Source organism: Gobius niger (genome assembly GCF_951799975.1).
Source record: "Gobius niger genome assembly, chromosome: 2".
Classification (NCBI taxonomy): Eukaryota; Metazoa; Chordata; class Actinopteri; order Gobiiformes; family Gobiidae; genus Gobius; species Gobius niger.
This window is the reverse complement of record NC_136853.1, coordinates 17,495,054-17,509,736: the sequence shown is the minus strand read 5'-3', so window position 1 is coordinate 17,509,736 and position 14,683 is coordinate 17,495,054. Positions and strand designations below refer to the sequence as shown.

The following is a 14,683-nucleotide window of genomic DNA, read 5'->3' as shown; positions in this document are numbered from 1 at the left end:
TTATTTTATGTTATATTTCCGTATATTTTGCCAAAAATAACTCAAATTAGTGTAACTCAGCCACTTGAAACAGTAATATGTGTAATACAAACATATTACATTGTTAAAGCTGTAACTACTATTACAAAATATATCACAATTTTGAAGTCATTTGCCCAACACTGGGGGAAGGCTCATTTTAAATGCAAAAAATGTGAAGTCTCTGGGCCTGATCTTTTGTTTCGAAATGCAGACTATGGCGTAACCTTTTTTTTTTCCTCGGAGGGGCCAGTGGCGATGTTATGTAAAACAAAGTTGTTCCCCCAACCAGACTCTTTCCGCAGCCGGGAAAGGGCAAAGGAGAGGCTGTGTCCAGACAGACCCGCGCCACAGCGGGACTGGCTTCAAATCGCTTTTTCTCGGGACAAGAAAAAGCGACATGATGTACCATGATGTACTGGACAAGTACATCATGGTAAATGGTAAATGGTCTCAACTTATATAGCGCTTTTCCACCTACATTAGGCACTCAAAGCGCTTTACAGCAAGGATCCACTCACCCATTCATACACCAATGTACGCAGACACTGGGGGCAATGTGGGTGAAGTGTCTTGCCCAAGGACACAACGACAGCGTGCACCTTCTGGAGGTGGGATTCGAACCCCCGACCTTCCGATCATGAGACAACCCACTCTACCATCTGCGCCACTGTCGCCCATCAGCTATCTCACGGTGGGATAAAGACCTATGAGAGCTTAAAAAAGCCTATAATGCTGAAGAAAGAACATGAGGCAGCACAATGTAAATGAGGAATCAGCTCTCAGTGCTCCCTGTAATAAAACACAGCTCTATCAACCTCTTCTTTTTAAGAAGAAGCAACGCCCTCTCAGGAGTCAAATAGTGCCACAGCTGTGCACAGGCAATAGCCGATATTCAAAATACCCAAATATCAGCCCGACATATCGGACAAACTCTTTTTTTCTCTACTTTTTAAAACATCTTGTTGACAATATACTGAAGAGGTTGCCTGGGGAGGGGGTCTGGCTCCCAGGCTAATAGGGCATTTAGGACATTGGCTTTTTACTTGTCAAACTTCAAGCTTTACTATAATTACATCTGACATTCAATCAGTTATCCTTCAAGTCCTGGGTTCTTAGCACAAGAGTACTTTTATTAAATGTCAAGAGGTCCCATGCATTAGCAACACAAATACAGCACTGTCTGTCACATTACCTTTTCAAAATAATTTGACAAGACTCCTACCCCCTCGAGCTTAACAAAAATGAGATCCCCAGGGGCAGAGCCATAATATGATTTATTCAAAAGGTTTCAAATAAATGCTCCTGGAAATAATTTGTTTTGACATCAATTCCCTTCCTCAATGCAAAAGGCGCATCTTTTGTTCAGACTGCAAAGCTTATGATCAAACACCGAATGCATCTTTTTCATGATCATTTTATTTACATAATTACATTGCAGCTTCAACAAAGACACAATATACAGCTGCTCACATGCACTGTCATTTTATGGGAAAGTTATGTCAGAACCTTATATTTTACAACCACATAAAACAGGCTAACATGTACTATGTCCTTTGATACTTTGGGCAGACTGCATATTGCGATAACTGCCCAGTGTCCACTGATCAACCCTGCCCGGGCTTGAATGAAGCTCATGTTGTGCACATAAGATAAGACCACGTGTTTACCATTAGTGCTGTCAAAGAACTGTATGAGCTTGGCCACGCGTCAAGAAATTGACAAGGCAACAATGCATTCAGTGTGACGCTTTTGTACACTTACATACCTAGTAAAAAATAATAAAATAAAAGCATTTATTTGTTTATATTGGATTTTAAAAAAAACACAGAGGAATCTTTACATCTTCAGACTTGACACATAACATCATCGACAGGTAGCCAAACAATATATTTAAATACATTAGCTGCTCCTCCAAAGTCTCATTTTGATGGCTCACTGCATGAAAAGCATTATCAGTATGATGCTGATTACTAGCTTGCATTATCAGCTCGATTGAGCTGCTCTTTTGATGATATAATCTGGAATGTGACTTTACATATTTCAAAAGCTGTACATATCTTCCACATTTATGTTTATAGGACCACGGTGCCTCGACAGTGATTGGGACGGGCTCCAACGCGATGGCTGCACTTGAACATCTTCTTGAGCTCGGCCCTGAAGCGGTCGTGCAGCCAGGCGTAGAGGAAAGGGTTGCAGCAGGAGGAGCTCATGGCACAGAGGTGACACAACAGCTGAATTAATAAAAAGTAGCGTTTATTGATGAGGGTGATGTCTATGTCCCTCAGCATGTTGAACACATGGATGGGCAGCCAGCACACGGCAAAGGCAGACACCAACAGAGCCACCAGTCTGAAGATCTTCTTCTTGCGTGCCTGCTGTGGTCCATTCTGAGCTTTCGTCCTATTACCCGGTGCCACACACTTCTTCAGTTTGACAGTGATGCAGAGGTAGGACACAAAGACAGCTGACAAGGGCAGAATATAGGTCATCAGAAGTGTGCTGTATGCATAGGCCCTTCTCTCTTTCTCTTGATCTATCCAGAACTCCTCACAGATAGTGAGGCCCTCCTCTTTGAACTCCACATGGTATGTATGCATAATAGCCGGAGCTACCAAAGCACAAGACAGGAGCCAGATCCCGGTGAGAACAGCGGCGCAGGTAGACACAGACGTGCGCTTCTTTAAAGGGTGCACTGTGGCAGAGTACCTGCAATCAAAGTGAGACAGATTGACAAGGGCATAGCCAACTGCATTTATACAAAGTGATGAAATCTACTGTGGAAGTTACCCCAGCATCGCAGGCTTAATTAATTAATGTTCACATCAAGTTCGCCCCAGTTAACGATTTATGAGCAGTGAATCAGTTGATTTAATAACAGAAACACTTGGAACAGATTGCAATCCGAAAGACATTTAATCAGTGGTGTTACCAGAGCGGCTGCAGATACTGCTAGAAGTAAAACATCTGCTGACTTTTATCAGCATTTGGGCAAGTTTTCAAATAGTGGCCTACGTATTCTTAATGACAGGAAGCAACATGCCAGGACAGCAGCTCCATTTCAGTGGTTCATTTTAAAGGAACAGGCCACCATTTTTACATACTGAGATACGTTCTTGCCTGAGCTTAGACGAGTTGATGCGTACCTGTCTGGTCTTTGTGCGTGCGTTTAGTCACGCAAAACGACCAAAGATGTTGTTCGCATTTGGCCTCTCCCAATGTATTCCTATAGTTCCAAACGGTGGTGAAGTTAGAAGCGACCAAACTCTTCCACAGGCACAAAGACCAGATAGGTACGTATCAACTTGTCTAAGCTCACTTAAGAACAAATGGAACTTATGGAAAACGGTGGCCTGTTCCTTTAAATTTAAGATTTTTTATTGGTTCGACAAGAATCTTAATGTGTGTGGCAAAGCGAAACTAAAAGAGCAGATAATATTTAGTGTGTCCAGCCAGACACAACACACTTTTCCAATCCTCTGCAAAGACATGTAGTGTGGTACTTGGCATCATTTCGTAAGTTCTGAAGGATGTTATTGACAGTTGAATTAACCAATCAGAGAAACATATAGTCCATCCAACGTGGCAACTCACCGTGTGGGAAAACCATAGTCTGCAAAATTAAGAATGGACTGAGGGAGCGAGGCTTCCCCCATAGCATTCAGCGTGGGCTAGCTGAAGCTCATTCATGCTAGCAATTTGGCTGGGATTTTGGAGCCAGCTGCATCATTTTAAATAGGGCGAATTTTAAAGTATATAAAAGAATCTTAATACTAACAATGATCTGCAGATGTGTGATGTCAGATGTGTGGAGTCACCTGTCAACGGCGATGGCCGTCAGTGTGAAGACCGAGACGTACACGGTGACCGGCTGGACGAGGAACACCAGGTAGCACATGGAGCGCCCAAACACCCAGCCGTGAGGGTTGAACGCATACGCCAGTGTAAAAGGCACACAGGTCACGCACATCAGCATGTCGGAGAAGGCCAGGTTTCCGATGAACAGGTTGGTGACATTGTGCATTTTACGCGACCGGCATATGACGAAGATCAACAGGTAGTTCCCGAGGACGCCCACAGCAACCACCAACGCGTAACAGGGGATGATGAGGGGCTTGAAGGTCTGCAGCAGGGCCACGTCAGCGAACTGAAAGCTGTGGTTCGCCGAGGAGTTCTGCACCGCGACCTCATATGTGAGTCCGTCCGTGCCGCTGTGATTGGCCTCCATTGATGCACGCTTCACCTGTTACTGCAGCGTCGTCCTGCATTAAGCAAATGAGATGGAACATACCTAAATGACCTGTGCCTGGGCCATTAGTCCCTTTTGTGCAGGGATTTTCAGTGAAAACAAGGGGAAACATCAACAGAACGTCCATGAGTCAAGCATGCATTAAGTGAAAGATTGGGCCTTAGCTTCAAGTAGAACCTCTCTTGCCTTTTGTATATTAGTGCAATACATTATAAATAATAAAAACAGGGAAATTGACGTTGTTGGTTGTCCGTATTGTTCTAGATGAGGTTCAACACAAGTTAAGAAAAAGAAGTGTAATGTGTATAAGTTTTAAAGCAGTACTAAGTAACTTGTTTCCCTTAGTAAATCCTTTTCGTATTCCCTCTGGGGTAATACAAGTGTTGATGGGATGATTGGGGGGGAGGGGGTGGTCTTCAATACACGCTGATGGAGTCATGAAGAAGAAGCTAACAGGTTAACGGGCAAAGCTAACTGCGGGCTAGCGCCACCTAAACAGTATTTACAGCCAAGTTTGAGAGAAAAAAATGTATCTCCATTGTGTAATTGGATGTACAATATCCCTTTATCCCTTTGTCTTTTCTGTCAGTGAAGTATTTACTCTCAAGGACAATTAATGAGTAAAAAAACGCAACATGCTACGACACCTGCAGTGGCGCTTATGGCCTCTAGGGGCATGAGCTACTTAGTACTGCTTTAAAATACTCACCAATCAAAGCCTGAGTTCCGCAAACTATTTTGATTTAAGATGGTTTATAATCAGCAGTAATATGTTCAACCAATGCACTATAATATATGCTCTAAAAAACAATGTGACAACCAGCCCGTGTGACAACCAGCCCCAGTCTCCCCTAATGGTAACAATGGTCTCAGTTAATTATTATTATTATCATATATTGCGCTTTTCCACCTGCATTACTCACTCAAAGCGCTTTACATGAAGGAGCCCCTCACACATTCTCATTCATAAAATACACAATGTCAACAGGTGTGTCTTTCCAAGAACAGAATACTAGTGTGCTGGGATTCGAACCGCCAAACTTCTGGTCATAAAACAACCCGCTCAACCGGTCCACATGCCACGTTGTGACGGGTGTGTGGTTTGTGGAGTGGTGCGGCACACTTTGGACTAATAGACATTAGAGTGACATTTAGATAATGTCGAATACTCCCCATACATAAGCCTAATGGTAGAAAAGCTTTCCATACAGGCCTCCGCATTTGTGAGAGAAAATGGCCATGAAGTGTGTTCGCCTGGATAAACGGATTGCATCAGCCTGTTTTAGAAAAGAAAAACACTTCATGAAGAGCTTTCAGAGCTCTTAATCTGTTGTAACCATTTATATTCCACTGCGTTTTCTTTTTCTTTGCATCATTGTTATGTTTTTCTTTTAATGTGAAATCTTTTAATAAACTCCTTCTTCCACCTGGTTGGAACCCAAAAGTGGAAAATAAAGCTAAATCTTGTTTTTTTTTATTTTATTTTTTATCATGGTTTGTTAAAGCTACACCAAAAGAACCATCAGTCGCTAGATGTTGTTGGGCAGGTTTGGATGCTGATGTCTCGCAACCGTGCGGCGGGTGTAAGTTTTATCTGTAGCCACAGCTGCCCAGGGCTAACTCACATTACAATCATTCTGCGTCAACAGGCCTCTTCCACTTCTGTCACCATTTACTTATACAGCACATTAACAAGCATTGGGTGAAAAAGTAAACCGACTAAAGCAGAAATTGAACTATGTCATAAAGCGACCGCTCAACCACCTGACTATTATTTGTAATTAAAATGACTTCTTCAAAAAACATCAACAATATATATATATATAATATATTTTTTTAACAATTAGCCTACCATTAACTTATAAAATATTGAAAACCATTTGGTGCGTATTGATCTGATGGTTTGGAGATGACACAACTGATGATTTAATGCTCCTCTATTTTTAAATTTTGTATTTTCCTCAAAGAACAAAATCATGGTGTAGAGAATGTTATGCCACACGAAAGCAACATATTAAAAGAGCAAGTACACGTCTCCGTATGATAAAAGCTGCTGTTTATAGATGGTCAAAGGAAGTTACTCTCTCAACATTTAGATCCAAAAGTCTTATAGAAAATCTCACTTACCTGTGTGAGTTAACCAGACAGTGCAGCGGAGCTCCCTCACACGTTTCTTCTCCGGTCTGACTGAGTCTGTTTGTGGCAGGATCCAGAGATCGAGAGAAAGAGGCGGTCGGAGGTGGCGGGGGAGAGGGAGGTTCAGTGCCGTTCTCTGGTAGTGACAGCAGCAAACCAATAAGACTCAAAGAGATGAATGGCAGCGAAGGACTTGAGGACTTGTTAATCCTGAATTGATCCATTCCCGGCACGAAAATCATAGACAGTCGATCACATTTTGCAGTTTGTTTGCACTACATACAGTAAATAATGTTACTCAGGGGGCCGGTGGATGCTTGTCACTGCTATGATGCCACACTTTTAATGAATCCATAGTATTCCATCAATTATCTTCAAAAACTAATATTGGGTATTGGATCACTTGGTTCCATCATGCATCATACAGATAATGTGCATGGTAGCAACATAAATAATAATAACGTAAGCTTAATTGAACATCAGGCCACAGTAATGTTTTCCTGTAATATAAACCAGGTTAAAAGGATAAGGTCCAAAAATGTGCCATAATTATCTTTCGGGCAAAATAATTTTTTTTTACACTTGATTGGGAGAGATGTGTGGTTGTGCTGCACGGTGTGATGGTGGCCCAATGGAGATTTTACACATCAATACATTTCTGACATTACAAATTGTTCCAACAGTAGTGTTTATTTATTTATTTAACTTTATTCTGTCTTTCATGCGGACAGGCCAGGACAAATGTAACCCGTTCATAAGTAATAACGGTATAATTACACAAAATTGCCCTTTTGTTTACTTGAATTTTGTCCATACCTGGCGTTTGATACACTGTGCAGACTTGGTCCTCCAGCCATTTCTTCTATGTTTTTGTTTCTTCTTCGTTGATTTTGAGATGCCCCTCGTATATATCCGGGGTTTGATCAGTCATCCATTGTAATCCAATGTTTTAAGAGTCCTTTTATCAATGTGTTGCATTTATTTTATTCTGGGAACATATTTAATTTGTATTTACATTTATATTGAGCTTCGTCCATACCCCGATGTTTTAGTTTATTCATGTGAAGAAATACAGGGAGATGCTAATATTGTCCATTGTCTTCTCCCCATGTTCACGAGTGAGGGACGGATGGAGCGTGAGATCGATAGACGGATCGGTGCGGCGTCAGCAGTGATGCGGTCGCTGTATCGGTCTGTCGCGGTGAAGAGGGAGCTGAGTCGGGGGGCAAAGCTCTCGATTTACCGATCGATCTACGTTCCCACCCTCACCTATGGTCATGAGATTTGGGTCATGACCGAAAGGACAAGATCGCGAATACAAGCGGCCGAAATGAGTTTCCTTCGCAGGGTGGCTGGGCGCACCCTCCGAGATCGGGTGAGGAGCTCAGTTACCCGGGAGGAGCTCGGAGTAGAGTCGCTGCTCCTTCACGTCGAAAGGAGCCAGCTGAGGTGGCTCGGGCATCTGTTTCGGATGCCTCCTGGTCGCCTCCCGCGGGAGGTGTTCCAGGCATGTCCTAAATCAAATCAAATCAATTTTATTTGTATAGCGCTTTTCATACATGTCATGTAACACAAAGTGCTTTACAGATTTAAAAACATTCTCTCACACCCACCTCCTTCCAAAAATACAGACACATTGTCGCATTTACACTCCCCCCACCCACCTCCCCAGAGACACACCACACAAGCACACAATACACACTCAAGGTAAAACAGTGGAGACTATGAACAAAAGGCTAAGATAAGGCTAAGATAAGGCTGGGTGCAGATAAACCAGGTAAGGTAACACCATCCAATTAGCCGTCTGCATCGGGAGCGGCACCTCGGCTGCCGCCACAGGGACCAACACAGGGTGCCCGGACAACACCACACCTCCATCCAGACACCCACAAGACAGCACCCCAGCAGCCACAGCCAATCACCGCTCCCGAGGCAGAGGGCTCCTCCAGAGGAAACTGGGAGAGCATAAAAATTGTTAAAATAAATAAAAGTACGTAAGTAAAATTGAATAATAGGATAATAAAGAAAAAATAAATAAATAAAATGAAAAAAAAAAAGACCGAGAGGTAAAATACATAAATACAAAATAAATATTAATAACTATTAAATGTCAATTTAATTAATTGTAAGGTGCTGATAAATAATAATAAATAGGCCTAGCAAAAATAAATATCAGTTAAAAGCTAAGCTAAAAATGTGGGTCTTGAGCCTGCTCTTAAAAACTTGAACGTTCTCTGCAGCCCTGTCCCTAGTGGGACAAGGCCTCGTGGAAGACCCAGGACACGCTGGCGGGACTATGTCTCCGAGCTGGCCTGGTGTCGCCTCGGGGTCCCCCCAGAACTGCTGGAGGAGGTGTGTGTGGATCGGGAAGTTTGGGCATCTCTGCTGAGACTGCTGCCCCCGCGACCCGGCTCCGGATAAAGCGGAAGAAAATGGATGGATGGATGGTCTTCTCCCCTTTAGTTTGGGCTGGATCTTGTTAACGGCACTTGCTGATTTTTGTGTATATTTTGCCAGAGTAAACGGAGACCGCCTCCAAAAGTTAGGGCTGCTGGGGGCCGTTTACCGCCACCAAGTACGGAGTAAATAAATAAATAAATGTCAGAAAAGGGAAAATGGTTCAGGCTTGGCCAGCCCTCGATAAAGGACGCTCCATTTGTTGCGTACTTTCAATAATGACCACAAACAGCGCAGATATCAATTGCAATAACTGTTCTGTGCTCCACTTAGGGGCATCTTTTTCATTATCCAAATACAGCTCCAGGAAGTGTTATTGCCTTTCTACCAAATGATGTTCTTCTAATGACAAACTCGCGCGCCGACATCAACAAGGTTTCATGTGCGTTTCTGTCTTCACGATTATAGCCCTTCTTATAGATTTTTTTTGCGCAATCTCATTCAATGTGTTGTACTTTCTTGGCCAGTGGGTGTGAGTCACAGAGAAAAATGAGCCTGTATTTGTTCTTGTGTTTTGAAATGCAGTGTGTTATAAACAGAATCAATAATTATCACTATTATGGTTTTTAATATGTCAATGGTGAACATACTTTTTGGTATCGCTTTAGATTAAGGTGTGCTCATGAAGCATTAATAAGCATTAGTAATCATTTTATATAACAGGGTAAGGGTTAAGGTTAGGGTTGGCTGTGAATAAGCCTATTAGTATGTTAACAGATAAGCAGTGTGTTAACAAGCATATTATTAATGTTTATTAATACCTTATTAATACTAATCGAGCACACCTTAATATAAAGCGTTACTGACTTTTTAGATGATTTTGATTTAAAGCAGAGTTTGTAGATTGTGCTGTCAGTGGCTTATATAATATATATCAGTGTTCAATTGAAACATATTGGTAATGCTTTATGTTATAAGGCACTCATTAAGTATTAAGCATTAGTGATTAATATGCTTGAAAAGATACAAAGTCCCCTATAACACTATTGTATGTTGTCACTGTTTGGATCTGTCTGCTGTGGTCACTGTTGTATTTGTGTATCTCCACCCACTGCAAATGAATTTCCCCACGGGGACAATAAATTTCTATTACTACTACTTGTCTATCACCACACTAATAGTCCACTGATAATATGTATCATGGCCTACCATGATACATATAAAGTGATACCAACCTTTTTACTTGTGAAGACACACTATAGGAAACATTACTCCTGCATCACATTTCAAATTATTGTGTATTTTTTGCCTGTTTTATTTGAATAGTTGAAGTTGTGTGAGAAAAAGCGTCAACAACTGCCTATACCAATGTATTTTATTTGGCGACTGGTTTCATATTGTTGATTTAGCACGTGCCAAGTTAAGTTGGTCATTTTCCACACTGCAGGCTATCTGAAGGATGTCTTTCTATCAACAAAAAACATCTGGAGTAAAATACCCATAAGCAAAGTGATTTCTACTTAAACTGTGCCAATAAATGATGATATTTGAAGAACATTGCTTTGTGAAATGGAGTGAAAACTTGAAATGTAAAATGTGGATTATTTTTTTTTTTGTAACACTTTAGATAAATAACTGAGCTAAAGGATGTGTAAGTGCAGGTGTTGAGAGTGGCTTTAAAAGTGTAACCAGTGTGTTTTGTAGCCGGGAGAGAAAAGCACAGTGCGTACTTTGTCATTATGGGGGAATAAACCTATGTGGAAGCCGCCAGCTGTTGAAGATTGTCTTGTCCCTTTAAGATAAGGTGATGATAAATGGATGGACACTGTGCTTTTAGCCTGTGCTCAGGGGACCCTGAATGATCTGGGCCCAGCATTTCAAACATAACAGGAACAAATCTCCAAGAAACTGCTCACACATTCAACGAAGGTTACACAGATGACATTCTAGTGTGATAAAGATCTGCTCGAGGGTCAAGTTTGTAATCATTTGGAATGCCCTGATGAAGAGCGTCTTTGTGTGTCCATTCATTACATAGGGGACTTTTATTATAAGCCTCTCCTTTTTGCATCGCGGAATATATGAGTACCAGATCCTTGAAGAGCACCTGCCCTCATTTGTTGGGCCGAGGGACGCACTCACTTTTTAACAGTAATTATTTGATGTGACACTATAGAGAGCATTGACGGTTTAGAATAAAACCACACGTGCCTCTACAGAAGAGCTGTAACTGTTTTACATACAGGATCGTGTCTGATTGGATGCCCTGCTCGACAATCTTATATAGCTTTACTACATCTATCTACATATTACTGTATCTACGTATCAATACTGTCAACACAAATGTCATAGAAACTGCTGCCAAAACACATTACGTCTTTAAAACCTGATATTGAACTGCAAACTTCTCATTTTTCACATGACAGGGTTTTTGGTTTGATTCGCAATTTCTCAGTTCAGTTGATTTTGGAGATTTGTCGTTGTAAAATTCTAACGAAATTGCGTTCAGGTGTTGGATACGTTTGCCGATGCAATCCCAGGATTTGGCTTGGAGATGTTGCTCATGTGTGCTCCTTATTACACAAAACAATTTCCACCCACCATAATTTGAAGAATACAGACCTCCCGGCTGATACATTTTAAATTCTTTAAAATGACCAACCTTTATTCTTGGCCTTATCTGACTGAGCTTCATAAGGCCGTCACCTGTAATGGTTTTCAACAGTCCTGTGAGTCAGAACCATCTCTGGTCATGGTCACTACATCGTGAAGCTCATTGAGATGCAAAGTAGAAATCAAAGCAAAAGGCGGCTATTTTGAAGAATCTATTTCACTTTTTTTGTTTAAAACATAAGTCCATATGTGTTCATTCATAAATCATCATGCCTCTGTGAGAAACTGGTCTGGTACTATTCCCAGACTCCAGACTGACTGGGCTACTGCTTGCATTGGCCCATTGTCACTAGTGATACTTTTCAATCTGGTGATTTTTTTTTTCTGTTGCTATGGGTACCAGTTTGTAAATTTGTCACAATACACATCCAGCACGTAAGTACCTCAGAAGGAACGTGCTATAAATGAGTGCATGACATGGGTTAGGTAGGATGTGAGATCAGCATAGATGTAATAATAATATTAATAGGTATTAATAATTATTACCTATTCAGCCCCATTCATAGTAAAGGTCCCGAGTCGTCTGTGAAATTTACATGGCTGCTTAATCTCCTCCTATGCATGGGGCAAAAAGGCGCGAAGCCCTGCTCTTGGGCCGGCAGAGCCTCCACAGAGCTCCAGAGCTTGATTGACAGGCTCCGGAGCCAGTGAAAGCACTGAAGAGACTGAAGGGGATGTATAAAACCCAGCATGGTTAAAAATATTTTCCCTAACCCAGTGTTGTCACATGGGTCATAGAGATCTTTAGGAAAAATAAAACTCTTTGGAGCCAGGCTTTTAAGCTGTTCTTGGGAGTCTTTTTTTTTTAATTCTGTGAAGCGCCCTGTGCACCCTTTGACTGTTGTAAAGCGCTATGCACATACAATTGGACACTGCGATAGTTTGGATCACGACGTAGATCAAATCAAATGAACCTTCTGAAATCATAAAAGATGTACATGCATGCAATTTCCTGTATAAATGTTTTATTTTTTTAAATCATAATCATTGTCTGCCGTATGTTCTTCCTTCTTCTTCTGAATAATCCCCAATACTCTCTGGTTTACGTAAAAGAATAATGAGAGGTGAGTGCGTCAAATGGCTCTTGAGTAATGGAAAACTGGAGGCAACTCTCTGGCTTAGTTGGGAAATGTTGCTCCACACCCACACATGTATTGTTTGTAGTCAAAGGACAAATACAATTACAATAATTGTTCTTTGTTCCCACCTCACATTTGACACTATTTGCCTTATTGTCAGTTAACGTACACATAAAGGTTACCATAGAAACATTGTTTCACATTTTTCACAACACAGGGACACAGTGTGGAGCAATAATTGGATGCAATTTGGAAAAAAACACTAGGGTTTGGGATGGAATGGTTTATGTTCACTGTTACTATGGAGATCCGCCGTGTTTGTGGGTAGTAGCCTGGAAATGCAGTAGCAAACATTTCCCATAGACTAACATTAGCTAAAAACAGTGTAAAAAGTGGAGAAAAAAAGCTGTGGAACAACTAAGTTAGCTGTCAGTACTGGTAAATACATCTATCACACTGTGGTGTCCAAATACTTTAATGTGAACAAATTATCTTTTAAAATCTCCATTAGTTTATTATTGCTATAAATCCCATGATGCTTAGCGGTATGACATCACAATCCTGAACTTGCTGGGTCGTATCTAAAAGGAACATTTATGAATCACAAACATGATCATTAATATCAGTCACTGGGTCCATGATCTCTCTGTACAAGACCAAAAATTTCTCCCAAAACGAAATAATTTGACCTCTTTATAATATTATAGGCCTTTAGAACGCTGTGATGTCACCTGAAACCGAGCAATAGGTGGTAACTATGGTAACCATCAAAATACATATGTTTTGGCTTGGTTTTTTGGTGTAATTTCTTGGCTTTTCCACGTGAAACAAAATGGACACATCGTCCAACATCTTCTCTGTCAGAACTATGAGCTAAATCCTCATTCTTTTCAAATGATGGTTCAAAAGTTGTGACAATGTTCAGAAACATTGGTGTAATTTTGGTCAGTTAAAACCATTTTCAGCCAGAAGATGGATAATGCAAAAGTAAAAGTAAAAAAAAAGAGAATAGTTTTACATGTAGTGCATGATAGACAAGAAGTGAGAAGGGCCCTGCAGCGCTGTCCTATTCACCAGGTAATGGATTTTTCTGAACAATCATATTTAAATGAAGATCGATCCAGAACACTGACTTCCAATGCTTGTAAACGGAGAATGTGTGATTGGCTAGAACAAAATGACATGGAAGGAAGTGTTCTTCGAGCAACATATTGATGAAGTTACTAGATCAGGTCTCCAACTGGAAATGGGACCACAGACGAAAATTAGCCAAGGGGACCAAGTTTGGAATAAAATAATTCGAATAACTATAGACAAGAATAGATAATAGAGATCCCCAAAAGAAGGATCCTACATCCCTTGATTTACCATAACACATTTTTAACTGAACTGTTTATTATTATTACATGTTAAAATAGTACTCAAAGAAAACTGTAGCACATTTATTAAAGGGAAAAAAATGCACTATATGGTAAAAACACACGCTGTTATTACCTGTTATTCCCTGTTATTCCTCAATTACTGACATTTCAATCTTTTATTGTACTCATTTATTTTGTAAGGGTTCAATATCTGGTAAGCTACATCTTGCTTTTATGTTGCCATTACATTATATGAGAGTAAGTCTTCGGCTTTTGAACTTCATGAGTGATACAGACCCAAACTTGTGATTTTTATGTCCAAAAAATATTTGACATTGAACAGTCTTCTCTGTTCTCAACTTTCAAAGGAGGGGGAGCTCTGTTTCCCCCTAGTGGTCACCTTGATTCTTACCGTTCCAGGTTATTGCCCCTGAGATGGAGCTGTAATTTAGTATGAGCTAAGGAACATCCCCTTTAAATTGATTAGGGCACATTTTACAGCCCTCCAAATCAGGCTTGTGTTTGGTTAATGTAATTGAGTGGAGAAAAAGAGCCGGGCTGACTCAAGAAAAGAAGAATTGCCGCCAATTAAACAAATGGACCGACGAGACAGTGATGGAAAATGTTGCATGTAACAAAACTTGGATCCGGAGGGCAATAACATTTGGATTTTATGTGCTTAAGGATGCGAGGGGCATTCATCTCTGTCATGAACAAATACAGCTAATCAAGCCTTTAGCTGTGATCGATGACAAAAACGCAGACATGTG

The 14,683-nt window shown here is 40.9% G+C and overlaps 1 protein-coding gene across 1 annotated transcript; it reads right to left on the bottom strand.

The window, feature by feature from the left end:
- Window positions 1-2,016: 2,016 nt before the first annotated feature.
- On the bottom strand, window positions 2,017-6,455 carry LOC306959735 (prolactin-releasing peptide receptor-like). The gene is made up of 3 exons (XM_079551924.1): window positions 6,395-6,455; window positions 3,837-4,280; window positions 2,017-2,727 (listed from the first exon to the last, which is right to left on the bottom strand). The coding sequence occupies exons 2-3, from the start codon at window positions 4,244-4,246 to the stop codon at window positions 2,094-2,096; spliced, it is 1,044 nt and encodes a 347-aa protein (XP_079408050.1). The 5' UTR covers window positions 4,247-4,280; window positions 6,395-6,455; the 3' UTR covers window positions 2,017-2,093.
- Between the last annotated feature and the right edge of the window lie 8,228 nt (window positions 6,456-14,683).

Excerpts from the sequence above, each read along its gene's own strand:
- LOC306959735 (XM_079551924.1), bottom strand. The coding sequence starts at position 4,246 with ATGGAGGCCAATCACAGCGGCACGGACGGACTCACATATGAGGTCGCG. Across the intron at positions 2,728-3,836 it reads ACGGCCATCGCCGTTGACAG|GTACTCTGCCACAGTGCACC; the intron begins GTGACTCCACAC and ends CTTTGATTGCAG.